The sequence below is a fragment of the Apis mellifera genome, linkage group LG8, assembly GCF_003254395.2.
Source record: "Apis mellifera strain DH4 linkage group LG8, Amel_HAv3.1, whole genome shotgun sequence".
Lineage (NCBI taxonomy): Eukaryota > Metazoa > Arthropoda > Insecta > Hymenoptera > Apidae > Apis > Apis mellifera.
In genome coordinates, this window is record NC_037645.1 from 1,766,303 (window position 1) to 1,783,300 (window position 16,998).

Sequence of the window (16,998 nt, forward strand, 5' to 3'; positions counted from 1 at the left end):
AATGCTTTACAAAACTTATTTTTAAATAAATTATAATAAACACATATATTAAATATTATTATATAAATTTTTTCTAATATACAAATATGAATGATAAAAATCAAATATTTTTATAATCTTATGCTATAGCAATAAATTATTTAAAAATTGTATATGATGGATTAAAATTGATTAAAAATTGCTAATTCTAATGTAAACATTTAAGTATTCGAATTGATTGAGATATGAACAAGTTTTAATATTTATATATACAAATTCATGTGCATTTAAGTACTTTATGGATAAAAATAATCAAACACTCATACAAACGCGACAAAAATATCTAAAAATTATATTAAAAATTATAATTAAAATATCATAAGAAAAGATTTATAAATTTCGAAATATATTATCAAGTGTGTAATTAGAAAAATGCACTTTACTTAAATTACATGCATTTATGCTACAATGAAATAAAAATTTTATTAAAAATATAAAACTTATTTTTTAATTTTAAAACATTCTTCATTTAAAATATTGTATTATTTATTTTCTTACATTTCAATAAAATGAATAAAGAAAATATGAATACATAATTAAAAATATATTTCATTATAGCTTCAACTTGTACAATCTCATTGAATCAAATCAATTCATAAGATATATTAAGATAAGATTACCTGCAGGCAATTGTACTATTTAACACATAGTTTCTGATGCTGGAGCAGGTACCGTGCTCAAATTCTTGTCATTTGGATCTGAATTTTCCGAATCTCGGATTGGTGGCCTTGAAAGCGTTTGCTCAATTTCCCTGGTCACACTAATAGTAGGCGGAGGTCTTCGTGACTCTTCATCGATGGCAGAAGTTCTTCGAAGTTGGTGTCTATGTTCATTCGATATGAAGAATGAACCACCGCTAGCTTCATCCGAAACATGCAAAGGTTCATCATCTGCAATATATCTCCTTTGTATCAAATCTTCCATTTGTTGATAATCGCATTCCTCAGCATCACGTAAATGTTCATTCTCAATTTGCCAAGCCATTTCAGGATTTGACATTTCGGACAAGTTTCTAACTCTTGAAGGTGGTGGAGAAATTGGCGGTGTTCGAGGTGGACTTAAAAGACCACAATAACTTTCCAACTCATCTGTTATACTTGTATATTCAGCACGCATAGCAAGTAGAATAGATCTTTGCGTATTTGTTGAAGACACTGATGGAATCACTGCAACACGCGGTTCCGCCCACGTCACACCTCTTGGTATATTGGAAGGCAATATCATTATGTCATCTGATTCTGAACGCGTTCTACTGTTCTGTCTGATAGGTCGTTCTATAGAATCTTGTCTAATAGGTTCTGAAGCTGGTGCTTCACTGCTAGCTTCTCTGCTTGGTTCTTTGCTTGTAGCATCTTTACTAGTTTCTCTACTCAAATCTCTACTTGTTTGTCTACTTGGATCTGTGCTTGGTTCTTTACTACTTGGCTCTTCACTTGGTTCTCTGCTTGTCTCTCTACTATCCGATTGTGAATCCTTTTTTATAGTTTCTCTTTCACCATCAATTTTGCTAAATTCAGTTTCCTGGCTCGTAGTTGTTTTTATATCATCTTGAATAATATGCCCATCTCCACTTATAGAAGATTCATTTCTACTCAAGTTTTCACGAGACATAATAGTTTCTGAATGTTTCATTATATCATCATCTAATGATGGGCCTAAATTGAGAAATGTGGCATCAGTCATCGACCGAACTAATCTTTTGCGTTTAGCTGTGATAGTCGGTAGTTGTGTATGAGAATCTGTTTCTGAGAGAACTTCTGAGCGTTCTGATACTCTACGCTGACGACCTTCTATATCAAAATTTGATAAACCCTCTATATTGGGCATATGAGTAGCCATGAATCGGTGGATAACTCCTAGGTGTGCCAAAGTTTGTTCATTTAATTCTTCTAATTTGCGGATACGAAACTCTACAGCCTATAATAATATATAAAATTTTATAAAATTTCTTAATAAAATATTATAATAAAATAACTTTAATTAATGATACAATAAATAATTACCTGAAGTGAAGCATTTTGAGTATTTTCTTTTTTGTCAATATCTTCGATCTTTGAATGCATATTCTCTACTCTTTCTGTAGTAATTTTAACACGTTCTTCTGTAGACATCTGCAATTTCAATTCTTGCTCACGAAAATATCCTTCAACACAATCTTCCTCAAAGTCATAGAGGCGTTCCATGTCATCTGCTTCTAAGAATAGTTTCAATCCATTGTCATATGTTTCACCACTGCTTGCTTTTCCTTGTGTTATATATCGCAGCAAATATTTCACCACCAGATATATGTGACAAACTACAATGAGTGGAGGGGGTAAAACTGGTTTTTGTTCATATTCCATAACAACAGTAAAACGTTGGAACATCCAAACTTGGTGCGCCACCGCGTTTACCTCATTGAAAATATTATTGAATACCGCAATCAAAAGATTTATCAATAATATATTTGCAATTAAAAGATAAATAGACATTACAGCTGGTGTAATCCAGCGGCCTGGTAAGCATGGAATCATTCCTGGCTCGTCTCCGCAATCAGGATCTATGTTGTCTGCATATACTTCTCCATATAACATAAAATATGGTTCCATAAATATCTGTAGAATAAAAGAATAAAAAAATGTTATATAGAATAGAAAAGAATAGAATAAGTAATAATAAAAATATAATATATATATATACATATATATAAATATATATATAATATATAAATATATGATATTTATAGAGAATACATACATCACGAATAATTCTAAATTTGGGTTCAGCATTAGGATTCAAAATTGCCTGTCTAGTAACTCCAAAACTCAATAATACCACTATTAAAAGCACCACAAAATATGTCATATTTTTTACCATTTTTCCCATCATTGTAACCAAAGGACCTAAATATTAAATATAAAATTTATTTATTATATTATATATACTTGTATGCCTATTTTTTATATAATTTATATAATAACATACCAAAATATTTATTTACACCAAGGATGTTTAATATTCGTAAGTACCAATAAATACAGTCGACACAATAAATAACACGACCGACATCAAGAGTAGAATGTCTTAAGCGCAAAGCCAGACCAATTTGAAAAAATATAATAGCAGCTGCATCACAGGGATTCCACATGTTCCATGCCCATACACTAAATTTATGCGAAAGAGTAGCTGGCTCAGATGTTGCGATTTCGCGTACTTTTTCACATCCTAATGTGCAAATATACGCAATTGCATAAATTTCTGCTAATGATGGATGATCATCCATGTGTATGAGAATAGAGTATGAAAAGAGAACTAGAAATATCATATATGCTATCTATAAAATAAAAAATAAAGTTAAATATATAATAATAATTTTTAAAATTTTAATTTACTTATTTATATATAAAACTTACAGCATTCGCCCAAAATTTTGTAATTGGAGCTGTATAAAATTCATACAATTTTTTCCTCAATCTTAATGGCCTGCTATTCTTGATATCATAGTAATCAGAATGAATACCATATGCACGATGAATTCCATCATCATTATCTGTTAGTACTTTACCATTTTCTTGTACAATTGTTTCCTTCACAATAGTTGTAGTATGTTCGTTGCTAATTAAAGCCTATATGAAAAAATTAGAATTTCAGAATATATATGCACATGTTATAGTAGATCATACAGGACATTAACACACAGATAGGAATCTTTTGAATATAATAAGACATATATCAATGTTCATCTTTACTAATTCTTAATCATTCTCAAAAACCATTTACAGTACGGATGTTGCTAACAAAATAAAAAAATTATTTGGGTAGAATGGTAAATAGCATATAAGAAGCAAATACTAAAAATCCTTTATAACATTCTAAAATATTATGGTATTAAAATAGGAATAGATACATACATTGATTTTTATACAAAAACATAATTATTTCTGATTATGTATGTATCATAGTGTACTACATGATTATGTATAATTATGGATGAAATGTACAAATATGATGAACTTGTAATATATTTTTTAAAAGGGAATATTATTTGAGGTATGTGCAAGTTGTGTTTAGTTTTAGTGCAAAAAATTCCACATCAGCAATAAATAACTAAAAATATTTAATAAATTAAAAAAATATAAAAAAAATAGATGTAAGTATATTTTAATAAAACAAATATAATCAATTGCTACAGTATTATAAGAATCAGATAAGAATAAAAAGTAATAAATAACAAGTGCAGATAATATTAAAAATTATGGCTATAAGCATAAATGATTAGTGCAATTAAGTAATGTAATGCAGGAAAAGTGAAAATTTAAAATATAGTTACATCAATATTTTCTTTCTTTATGTTTCAATTAAAAATAATTTCCTGAACATAATGTTTTGAATACTAAATTGTATTTCAACAATAACAAATTATTAAGAATAAATTATCAAAAACATACGACTGACAATGGTTAGAGACTTTTTAACCGCTAAATGAAAAACATCGGTATGAAATCAGGTTTAAAAAATATAAAACTTATATACTGTATAAAAATACATTAATTAGCTCGTTCATATTTGTTTTATAGAAATTATACCGATATTTTAGCGGTATTTTTTTTTATCTAATATCACAATGTACAATACTTTTTTGTTAAATATTTATAACAATACAACACGATTTGTTTTACAATAGAAACGTTAGTTATCATCCTCACCGGTACGGATTCCGATACTGAATAAATAGAAGTTTTCCTTGATGATAACTAATAACATAAGAAAGATAGTTGAAAAGTGCACCAGAAAGTGTGAACTTATTGATCATAGAATCATTGCATTTCAGGTCATTATAGTTATACCTTAGCGCCTTGTTGGCTGCTGGATTTGTTGCGTACGCTCAGGCTCCTGCGCTGACGTTTCTAAAAACAATTCATACGCATACCCACATAGTCTATGAATTACAAAAACATTTCAATACCTCTAATAACGATTGATATACTATTATATAATACTGGTAAATTACTAAACATCAATATCTTTTCAGACAATATACTTAAGTATACATTTTAATAATAAACAAAATGAAATTATACAGAATATTTATTATATTGCTACAAATAAAATTGAAAATTATAAAATGCATAGTTTAAATATAATTATAATCTATTTATATTTTATATTTTGTGTAAAATATTTAAATAAATGTAATACACATACAAATATAAAAAAAATTTATAAAAATTTTTTTAATATTGTATAGATAGAATCTACATGTGTATACGTTTCCAAACAATTATTTAAATAACTGTTCAAAACCAGCAACCATATATATCAATTGTGTTACTGAAAATTATTTCAAAAACACACTATAGTTTAAATAAATATTCAAAAGCGATAATTTTTTATTGCATTTATTCACGTGAAAATTTTATTATTTACAAATGATGAAAATTTCGTTCAAATTATATTGCGAATGGACGAAATTTGACAAAGTTATTGAAAATAATAAAGCAGTGATTGCCACTATGTTCAGAAATAATAATTGCAGCATGAAATGTGTAATGATGAACTTTTATAAATGCAATGATAAGTATATACTATACTACTATACTACTAATAATATTATGTTCTGAATTTTTATAATTTTTTTACTCATAAATTAGATTCATATTTTGAACATAAAAATCAGTTAACATTAAAATTTTTTATTAAAGTTGCAGTAATCTTTATTATTAATTTATTATGTAATTATTTAATATATTTTTATCGCAATATTATTAAAAAAAATAATTTATTACCTCAACATCTGGACCTGTTGGTATACCATGTTCGGAATCACTATCTTCTTTCTCATCTTCAAGAGCGATTAGATGTTCTTCTTGAGTTTGAGGCATCAATTGCAATTCCTCGCGACTTTTAAATTCCAAACATATTATATAAAATGGACAAATCAATCCAAGTACGACCTAATAATAAATTAAAACAATATTATCAAATGTAATATAGTATATGTTTTTTAAAATAAATTATCTATTCTTTACTTTTAAATTTGTGTTTTTTCTCGTACGAAGACCACCCATCCACAAATCAGCTAAAATGATTTGGCTACAAGGATGTGCTAATAAAGGTCGATGATTAGCCGTGACTGCCAATGAAAGACACGTTTGACCAGACCAATTTTGGAGTTCAGATGTTAATAATTGTTTCGTTTGATCGTCATCCTGACGATAACAAAAATCTAATAATTCCAGAGCTATAAAAAGATTATTTTATAAAAAAATAATAATAATAAAAATATAAATATTTTACCACAAATATTAGTACCAATATTTTCAAATTCTTTTCCATAACTTCGTAATTCGTCATAAACTTCTGTTTCAAGATCATCCTCAGCAGCCTCATGTGCCATGGCTTTATACAATTTAAGGGCAACTAATGCTTTTGCCAAAGCTTCTTCCCCATGTTGCCACATTAAGAGAGCCATTTGTTGACGTTTTGTTAATACAGCCCATATAAGCAATTCATTGAATGGATAATCAAAAAGCGGAGTGTCTCGATTAGCCGGCAAAGTTTCAGCAAGCAAACTCATCGTTAAGCTATCTTGTTTACTACCAGATCCTGAATAGTAACGAGTAGTGTTACCCAATATACAGCTATTTCGATGTAAATGTTGAGGATGTGCTCCAGATCTTTTCATTACTTTAGTATAGATCATACGGAATCTTCTGCGTGTGTATTGAGATCGATATGCTCCACCCATTAATTTATTTATTACAAGACCGATATCATGCAAAGTATACATATAACCTCGTGGAATATTTGGTCGGACGTCGCGAAGAATGTAACCCAATGTATTTGATGGACCTTCTTTCTAGATTACCAATATAATAAATACAATAAATAAAATAATTTATTAAATATAATAAATATAAAAATAATAAAAATAAAAAATTTACGGTATTATATAATTCTTCGAGCCGAGGTATAGATAAAAATTTGCGCATAGAGACTCCATTTTCTAAAAGAAGTTTCACAAAATCAATGCGATCATGTTGCAGAGCTTGCATCATTGCCTGCTCTAAAGCACCTGGTGGCCAATTTTGTCCGTACACAAATATTTCACAACGTGCTATATCTACTCTATTCCAAATTAAAGATAACGATAGTTGTTCAGCTGGAGATAATTGTTTAGACTTAAATAAAGCTGTCAAAATTGTTTGATCGAGTTCTTGTGGTCGCTCTTGACTTATTCTAAATACTGTTATCTATAAAAATTTAATTTTATTATTTATATATGATATAAATTATAATTTATTTATTATTTTTACATAAAATAATTAATAAAAACTTACCAAGTGCTTTTTACGCGTACATTGCAATAATTCAGAGTACAATTGCGATGCTTGTTCGGCAGATACTTTGAAAGTACGTTTTATTGTATCTAAAAGATGTTCTCTCATACTTTCTAATGGTCCCTCAATATCCCCGTTTTCTCCATCTCCTTCAGATGCGTATCTAAATTTTTTTTTTATCATTATTGACATTTTTTTTATCATTTATTGACAAAATATGATATATAAAAATATATAAAAAAAAGTTGACCATATTATTACTTATGCATAAAAGCAATGAGATCAGCTGCACGACCTGAACCATCACAGACTACTACAGGAACAGGTGGAACGTCTGTGACATATTCTAAAACCGACCGAATTGTATTTGTACCTCCTTCAATGACTAATGCCACAACAGGAATACTGCTATGTGTATCTAATGAAAAATTTATCAGTTATAAAAAAAAAAAGTTATTAAAGAAATTATAAACGAAATTTATTAAAGAATATAGATATTTACATGGTTGTAATTTTAAATTTGAAATATATTTTTCTAATCTTCTACGTAACACAATTTCTGCACCATATCGACCACCGGTACCGTTATCAACTAACAAAAAATATGCATGGCGATTGTTTAAAACTGCATATTTAGACCTGTATAGTTACATAAAATATCAATGTAAATATTTATATGAAATTATATATTAACTATTAAAATTTTTTTACCATGGAGATGAAAGGCAATCATAAGATACTTCGCCTCCACGGCCTACAAGTTCGTGACTTTTATCTAAAATTCCCCATGGCGCTATGCCAATGCTTACAACCCGACCTTGCCTTTGAGATCTTTCTAATAGCAGAGCATCTCCAACTTGTCTGGTTACACCTAAATATTATCATGATATAATTATTAATAACATATTAATGATAAAATTTAAATAATACAAAGAATAGTCAATCTAATTAAATATTTATTTTAATTTACCTGTATTGGTTCCACCTGTAAATATCCATGCTCCAGTTGTCTTTGCAGCTTTTAATAAACCTTTTCGTAAAACTTTTTTCAAAGTAGGCTGCAATTCGAAATTAGAACGACCACCATGCACAGTTATGAGTAGTTTAGGTAATCCCAAATTCCATTCTCGACACAATAAATGTACTATTGGTTCCGGTCTTGTATCATAAGCAAGTCTCACATACTAGGAACGAAATTAATACAAAAAAATTTAATATGTTGCTTCAAAATATATTATATATATATATATATATATACATATATATTTTTTAATTACTTGAGCTTTAGTTGGATGAGGTCCACCTTGAAACTCAATGGTACCATATGCATCTGTAGGAAATGGACGCGTATTTTTAGCGGGAGACCATTGTTCCCGATCTTTTTCTTTGGTATTGCTAAGAGTGTAACTTTGAACATCTATGCCAGCTCTGCAGTGATGAGTATAAGAATATCCACAACAACATCTATAATGTTAATAATTATTTATTGATATGTTTACTAGAATAAAAAATGAAGAAGTTAAATGTATTTAAATAATAAAAAGATTAGATGCATTTAAGTATAAATAAATTTCAAAGATTAAAACAAATGAAAATTTTTTCACAATATATAAAACAAAATATTATAGAATATTTTTATATATAATTTTATTTTATTTACTGTATTGCATCTAATCATTTTTTTCAGTATAAAAGAATTACAACATATATCAATTCAATATGTAGTCTAATTATATGCTAATTATACTGCAGAAATAAAAATTCGAATTATTTTATATATAATAATTTTTATTAATATTATTTTTTAATAACTTTGACAAAATAATTATCTAAATACTATAAAATATAATATTATCATAATAATTATATAAATATAATATACTTAATATACTTAATTATTTAATTATTTAATTGAATAATGTTGAATATGAATATGAATTTAAAAGAAAAAAAAATGTTTTATAAAAAGCAACAAATAAAATAAATTAATAAATAAAATTTTATCAATGAAGTTAAAAAAAAGAAGCAATTCAATAAATATATAATCCAATTTTACTGCAAATTTTATAACATATATTATAAAATCTTAAAATATAATAGCTCTTTTTGGTACAAACCATTATTGATGAGAATTATATAGAATGCATATAATGTGTCAATATTATTAATAATTACTTGATGTTATAAAAAAGAAATATATAAATTATTATTTTCTTTTTAAAGCAGAAATATATTTAATTTAAAAATATATATTTGCAGAAGCAATATTAAATATTTTTAATAAATCTATATTCCTTTTCTTTTTATAAAAGGATGCAAGATTCCCAATCACAACAAAACCCACAATGAACTCTCACCTGGAAGTGGTAATCACATCATATTCAGCATTCTTATCTCCTTTTACTTGCATAAACCTATAAATGGAATGAAAGAAAGAAAAGTAAATGAAAAGAAAATGAACATAAAGAATTATGTTAGTAATGACCTGGAAAAATTTTGAAATGAATTTAAATAACTTATTATTGAAGTTATTATCTAAATAATAAAATAACTTAATTATAAACATTATATGTAAAAGAGAAAAGAAAAAAGAAAAGTATATTTAAAAATAGAAATTGAAAAATAGAATTTTTAAAATATAAAATTAAAATTACAATTCAAAAATCATCATCATTATTGTAATTATTCTGCTTATATTGCCTCTGCAAAAATATTATTAATTTAAAAAAAATATATATATAGTTTTAAAAAATATATATATATATATTTTATATCATTTTGCAAATCTGATGAGAAAATATTTTTAACAAAAGTATTCAATTTATAATAAATTGTAATAATAAAAATTTATTGCCTATATTCAATCTTTTATATATATAATTGTTATTATTTCGAAATTATAAATAAAATAACTAATTTAATGTTAAAAAAATTAAATTTTACAAATTAATATTCCCTGAAATCAATCTAAATTTTTTAATTTAAAATTATTTTAAAATCATATTATATAAATCAATATATAAATCATTAAATTTTAATATCATCTAAAATTCTGTAAAATTAAAAATATATAATATTGTTTAAAAACTTCAAAATGATTTTGATTTTTTATTTAGAAAAAAAAAATAATTTTGAAATTTATATTATTGCAATTACAAATAATTATCTTTTTTTAAAACGTTTTTTCATCAGATTATTAGAGAAATTTGAAAAATCAAAATCTGAAATTATTTTAAACTCTTCATACATCAATGTATAACAATTATATTTAACAAAAAAATAAATAAATACATAAAAATATGTAATAATCATATATATATATATATATATAAATATCAAAGATGATATACATTAAAAAATAATTTATTCAAACTATTTTATAAAAATAATAAATTTAAAATTTATAAAAAAATTATAATCTATAATAATTTAAATCAATGTAATGTTTTAGCATATATTTGACATTATAAATATGGAAATGATAATAAATGTAAATATAAGATATAAATTTATTTTATTAAAATATTTAAAAAATAAAAGAATTATGAATACTACATACTTGTGTTCATCATCTGCACTTGGAATAAATTTTGAACATTCTCTTTTTTGAAAAGTTGCCTCTATCCAACTGCGTTCAGTTGCCTATAATGTATTTAAATGTATTTAAATGATTATTTTCAATTATGAAATAATACATATTATATATATATATTTTGATAAAAAAATATTTTATAATATCAATATAATGTTAGCACATAAAAATGTAATGTTTGATTAAAATATAATTGATAATATGTCAAAGGATTGAATAAAAAATTTTATATTAAATGAGAGGAAAAAAATAAAGAAAATAAATCATGATATACCTTTGCCTTTTTTCTCTTCATTTTAGGAGTACTGGCTCCACAAATAATACTTCCAATTGCCATCTTGATATATACATGCATTCACCTTAACATTAACCAATATACTAACTAAAAAGATAATATCAAACAAAACTAATAGATAGATAATATCAAACAGAAAATACAAATCAAGAAAATTAATACTGGAATATTATATCTGTTATATATTTCTATTCTTATATTTAAAATTTTAATTTTTTATATAATAATTATATAATAAAAAAATTAAAATAAAATGTTAAAAATATAACAATAGTATATAATAGTAAAATACAAAACAAAAAAAATTCATTTATATATATATATAAATTATATAAAATACATATAAAAAAAATTATATAATTTAAATTATGTTTATAATAAATTAATTACATTATAAATTAATTATCTATTAATTATAATTATAATTAATAAATCACACAAAACATTATATATATTAATATATAACAATTACATAATAAAAAAAATATAATTTCTAGAATATTGAATAATTAATAGTTAATAAAAAATGTTATATTTAAAGAAACTGACAAGATATACATGCAATAAAGATAAGATAACTGATATAGATAAGAAAAAGAAAATTTAAATATTCTTATTCTTGAAATGTATACTTTTATATGTAAAGCTTATTAATATAAACAATTTTTAATATAATTTAATTTATTCATTTGACAAATTATATAAATAAAATAATTTTATAAACAAAAAATTATAATATTATTAAACAATTTAAGATCAGAGAAAAGGCAATAAGTATGCTGTTTGAAATTATATTTTAGGTAAAATAATATCATTTATAAAGAAGAAGGAATAATTGTGATAGAGTGAAATGAATTTTAATATAATGTTATAATATATTATAATATATTATACTCACCATTCGACAACTTTTAGTTTTATCTATCATATCTACATAGAACTGCATGAACTATGTGTGTGTTCAAGTTTAACAAAATAATTAATGTTGCAATTCAAAAATAAAGACTGTGATTAGTAACTATTCATAAATATTTAACTGATAAATAAGATTTATCTGAAAAAAAAATCATAGAATTATTTAAATGTAAATCTATATTAATAAAAATATTGATAATAATATTGTAATATATTCTATTTATCGAAAATTTAATGACATAGATTTATTATAAATATTATTAAATCGATTTTAATTTATTATACAATATTACGATTTTATTATTTCATATAGAGATAAGGAATTTAAAATAATACTTATTAAAAATCATATTTCAAATAAAAATTTCAATAGAAAAAATTAAAACTTAAATAATAATCGAATAAATATTGTAAACGTAACAATTTAAAATCGGCGGGAAAACTCGTGATCTGTCATGTGTTTCTAAATAAGTTAACCTGGATATAATTGTTGAATTAAATTCTTTGATGAATGAATATAACTTTTATTTTAATGGAAAATAATGCAATTATTAATAAGCACATAGGAAATATTAAAAATATTTAATATCAAATATAACATAATAATACTAATTTATACGTACCTTAAAAGTATGCGAATGAAAATTTTCAAGTAATTGAATTCATCGCGTATAAAATATTATAAATGCAAGAAAATTATAATTCACATTTGTAATTATTTTGCAACACTTTTTGTGTTTCATATACGTATTTTTTATGTCACCCAAATTAACTGTTCAGTATTTATAAATAGTTTGCATCTTTTTTACATTATTGAACGTTTTATTAATTAAATGTACGTTTTGAAACGTGATAAAATGTTAATAAAATTCTAAAGAAAATATGTGAAAATAATGAAATATCTTATACAGAAAATTTGTTCCATTATTCGCGTATCATCCCTTGGAAATATCGAGCTTGCTCCCCTGCATCATTACTGACAAAGTAGGCCAAGAACAAGGTTAACTCTAACATAGACTCGAAAATATCAGCAGTAGTATCAACTGCAAAATTCAAAAATTTGCATACCTAACAAGAATTAATTGTAATGAATCATGCAATTTTATTTATTGCAATCATTTTAACATTTAATATGATGTAATATTCTTATGTTTTTAATTATAAGATATGATTCATCAATATACGATTTTAATTAAAACGACCTCAAGATTTATTAACGTTATTTCTATTAAAGAAATAGATACACGTATACACACACACTCATATATATATATATATACATACATATATAATATAAATAAATTATAAATAAATTTTAAATATATAATTGTAGTTATATATTTATGTAATAAGTTTTAAATTATACAATTAATAATTCATATATAAAATATATATATATATATATATAAATATATTATAAAAAATGTTTTTTTTATTAGATAATGTATATTAATTTATCTGTAATCAATTAAAATTAAATACATAAAATATAAAATTTTTTACGTATTTTTAAGTAATGATTTTTCAAATTATAATTTTTAATAAAAAATAAATTTATTTCAAAAAAGTTTACAAAATGAAAAAAATTCTAGTTTTGTTTTTTAAAAATAATAAAATTATCCATGAATTTTTTATTTATTATGATATATTTACAATAAATGTTCACAATAAGTATAATGAAAATATAAAAACAAAAATATTTATTCTGGTTTTTCAGGACATGATACTTTAGGTTTATTAGATGATTCTGATTCTGTTTTATTAGCTCTATTTGATCGAAGAACTGCACCTGGACTAGGATATGGTCTCATTTGATAAAGTGGTCCTGAAGCAGTTGTATCTGCTCCTGTTTTAGCTTCATTGTGTCTTGCTAAACCATCAGACCATTTTCCTCTATAAAAAAAGAAAATTTTAAATTCAATGTTTTATGCTTAAATATGTAAATTATTAAAAAATATTACCGTGGAATATCACTATATGATGCTGGATCCATAGGATCCAAAGTCCTGTCTTTTTTTTCTTTACTCTCGGATCTTTCTAACCTTTGATTTCTTTTAATATCTGCTGATTTATGTCTTGATCTATTTTCTGATTTCTTATCCTTTTTCATATCTAATTCATCCACCTAAAAAAATTAAATAATTATTTATAATAATAATTAAAATATGTTAATGATATTAAATTTTGGAAAGTTATTACTAACTTCCATTGGTTCTTGTTCACTACCACTGTCATCACTTGATATATTATCATCTTGATCTGCTGCTTTGAGATGTAGTTCTTCTCTTAATTGAGAAGCTGGTTGAGATATTTGACATTTTGGATGACTTGGTGGTAACCAAGAAACCAAATCAGATGACCAATCCCAATAATAATGTTGACCTCTATTGATAAATTAAATATTAAATGTATATTAAATATAAATATTTAAAAAAAGAAACTGATACTAACGATCCAGGATCATAAACAGCTTTCCATGTTTCTGGTAAAGGATATCTTTGTATTAACTTTATTTGTTTCTTTAAATATTTATCAGAAGGTTGTACATGTCCAAGACCCCATAATTCTTTGCATTTTTTTGTACATTCATGATAAATATTATATTTATTTGGACAACCACTATATCCCTAAAATTAGAAGTTTATTTAAATATTTAGAAGTTAAATTTAAAAACTATTATTAAAATACATTATAACAATATATTAAAAATAATTACAATATTATTTATTATTATGCAATAATAAATTTTTTTCAAAATATTTACCATAAATTTTTGTGATATATCAATTTGATTAATATCATCTTTTGTGCTATCATAATCTTCAGCTATTACTTCTTCATGTATCTTTTTCCTCGATTCTTTTTTTGCAGATTCTAAAAATATTTTATGATATAAAATTTTTATTTATTTCACAATTGTTTAATGAATTTATTTATAAAGGAATAAAAAGAAAATAAAATTGTTATTTATTTTATACAAATAAGATTATACCATGTTTTTCTGATCCAGAAATAAGACCTCTTTTAGCAAGTCGTGCAGCTAATGCAGCTGGAAGTGGCATTTTATAATCTTAATATTTTTGCACTTTTTTTTTTCAATTATAATCTTGATATAAAAATATTTACATACTTATGAATAGAATAATTGACTTATTTTAATTTTAAATCTCGTAAGCATGTGTTATCAATCAATTGATATTTAATAACTAAATAATCTTATGATATTTGGCACAAACGAGATATAGAATAGACATAAAATCAACTATATTTTCTCATTTCATATTTTAGGATCAAAACGCTTCAAAGGCTTTATTATTTTAATATTATACTCAACTTATCGATTCGACTTAGAATAAGATTATGACGTTACTAGTGTTAGAATTAAAACTAAATTTCAATATGGCATTATAAATAATTTAAAATAGATTTCTAAATATATCTTATAAATATAAACAAAGTATGGAAAAATATATTTATTTTTATATAAATTAAAAATATAAATTTTGCACAAAAAGTATTATGCTTTTAATTTTTTATATTTTTTACTTTTTGACAAAATACATATATATAAATAAAGATAGTAAATACTGTGAGAACCGAAATAGAATAAGAATTAATTGTTAGTGCCATCTTTTGAGTACTAACGATATCTTTTTAAAAATAAAATAAAATAAGAATTGAAAATTAAAAAAATTAGAATCATCTTTTCAATATCAAAAACATTACTTTAAATTTAAAATATTCAATAATGTAATATAATAAATAATAAAAAAATTTTTAAATATTCAAGAAATGGCATTAATCTGTCTTTATCCTACTCTAATAAACTTTAATTCTCTAAAATACTAAAAATCTATTATATTTTCGATTTTGTATTAGAAGAATATAATTAAATATGATGGCAAAATTAAATTTTTTTCAAATTAACTTTGTATTAAAAAATTATATAATATATAATCAAACAAAAGATAATATACAAAATTTTTTTAGGAATTTCAAGAAAAAAATTTTCGTGATATCAAAATTTATTTAACTGCTTACATTATTTATAATTTTTGCCAGAAGAAACCTGCCACAATCAAATTTTGGGTTGATAACGATAGAATGACACGAAAATGAAACTCTAAATTCTAACAATTTGAGCCACAAAAATACATTGCATAGTTAATCTATTCTTGTATGTAGTTTGTGCCCTGATTACCATATATATATATATATATATATATATATATATATATATATATATATATATGTATATTAAGTATATATGAAAATATACTTTGTATTAAAAAAGATATTTTTAATTTTGTTTTCTTTAATAACTTTATTAATTAATTAGGTTAAATATATATATTTTAATAAAAAATATGTTTCTAATTTTTTTGATTGATATTTAAAAATGTGAGATACAAAGTTCCCTAAAATATAAAATCTGTTTTATTCTATGGTTTTATTTCTTTTATATTACAATCTCAAATTAAATCAGAATATAAAATAAAGAATATAAAACAAATAATATAAGATAATGAAAATAAAACAAATTTAGTACTTAATGCATCATGTTATTTCAAAGTGTGAGATTCAAAAATTAAATATAATTAATTTCGCATCATTTCTAACATTTATTTAATATAGGGATTAAATGATTAAAACATTATTAATAGTTGGTATTAAATTTGGGTGAAAAAATTATAATTTGATTTATAGATTTCTATTATAAATGTATATATTAGTCATATTATTTTATACTAAATATATTATAAATTACTAATTTATGAATTATCACATTATATATAATCATATTATAATTTATTTATTATAATTTAAATATTATCTAA

At 23.4% G+C, this 16,998-nt stretch overlaps 2 protein-coding genes across 12 annotated transcripts; both read right to left on the minus strand.

The window, feature by feature from the left end:
- Positions 1-539: 539 nt before the first annotated feature.
- LOC412391 (transient receptor potential cation channel, subfamily M, member 3) lies at positions 540-12,296 on the minus strand. 10 transcript variants are annotated; one of them, XM_395849.7, is made up of 21 exons: positions 12,144-12,296; positions 11,225-11,309; positions 10,918-11,000; positions 9,716-9,772; positions 8,636-8,822; positions 8,329-8,542; positions 8,070-8,229; positions 7,861-7,997; positions 7,620-7,776; positions 7,359-7,521; positions 6,963-7,271; positions 6,331-6,877; positions 6,048-6,259; positions 5,805-5,972; positions 4,866-4,925; positions 4,725-4,772; positions 3,432-3,644; positions 3,004-3,352; positions 2,776-2,921; positions 2,043-2,633; positions 679-1,956 (listed from the first exon to the last, which is right to left on the minus strand). In XM_395849.7, exons 2-21 carry the CDS (start codon positions 11,303-11,305, stop codon positions 679-681), a joined length of 5,160 nt encoding a protein of 1,719 aa, XP_395849.4. In that variant the 5' UTR covers positions 11,306-11,309; positions 12,144-12,296. The 10 variants fall into 10 exon arrangements, with proteins under 10 accessions (XP_016769209.1, XP_016769204.1, XP_016769203.1 ...); XM_016913715.2 differs by lacking the exon at positions 9,716-9,772 and having other exon boundaries at positions 541-1,956; XM_016913714.2 differs by lacking the exon at positions 4,725-4,772 and having other exon boundaries at positions 541-1,956.
- Positions 12,297-13,752: 1,456 nt separating this feature from the next.
- Positions 13,753-16,220, minus strand: LOC552444 (polyglutamine-binding protein 1). Of its 2 annotated transcripts, none has more exons than XM_026442379.1 (6): positions 16,202-16,220; positions 14,925-15,034; positions 14,612-14,787; positions 14,364-14,544; positions 14,122-14,285; positions 13,753-14,053 (listed from the first exon to the last, which is right to left on the minus strand). In XM_026442379.1, the coding sequence occupies exons 2-6, from the start codon at positions 14,925-14,927 to the stop codon at positions 13,861-13,863; spliced, it is 717 nt and encodes a 238-aa protein (XP_026298164.1). In that variant the 5' UTR covers positions 14,928-15,034; positions 16,202-16,220; the 3' UTR covers positions 13,753-13,860. The 2 variants fall into 2 exon arrangements, with proteins under 2 accessions (XP_026298164.1, XP_624820.3); XM_624817.4 differs by lacking the exon at positions 16,202-16,220 and adding an exon at positions 15,153-15,538.
- Between the last annotated feature and the right edge of the window lie 778 nt (positions 16,221-16,998).

Excerpts from the sequence above, each read along its gene's own strand:
- LOC552444 (XM_624817.4), bottom strand. The coding sequence starts at position 15,222 with ATGCCACTTCCAGCTGCATTAGCTGCACGACTTGCTAAAAGAGGTCTT. Across the intron at positions 15,035-15,152 it reads TTCTGGATCAGAAAAACATG|AATCTGCAAAAAAAGAATCG; the intron begins GTATAATCTTAT and ends AAATATTTTTAG. Across the intron at positions 14,788-14,924 it reads ATATATCACAAAAATTTATG|GGATATAGTGGTTGTCCAAA; the intron begins GTAAATATTTTG and ends TTCTAATTTTAG.
- LOC412391 (XM_016913712.2), bottom strand. The coding sequence starts at position 11,305 with ATGCATGTATATATCAAGATGGCAATTGGAAGTATTATTTGTGGAGCC. Across the intron at positions 7,777-7,860 it reads AAATTTAAAATTACAACCAT|ATACACATAGCAGTATTCCT; the intron begins GTAAATATCTAT and ends ATTTTTCATTAG. Across the intron at positions 2,922-3,003 it reads TGGTGTAAATAAATATTTTG|GTCCTTTGGTTACAATGATG; the intron begins GTATGTTATTAT and ends TTTAATATTTAG.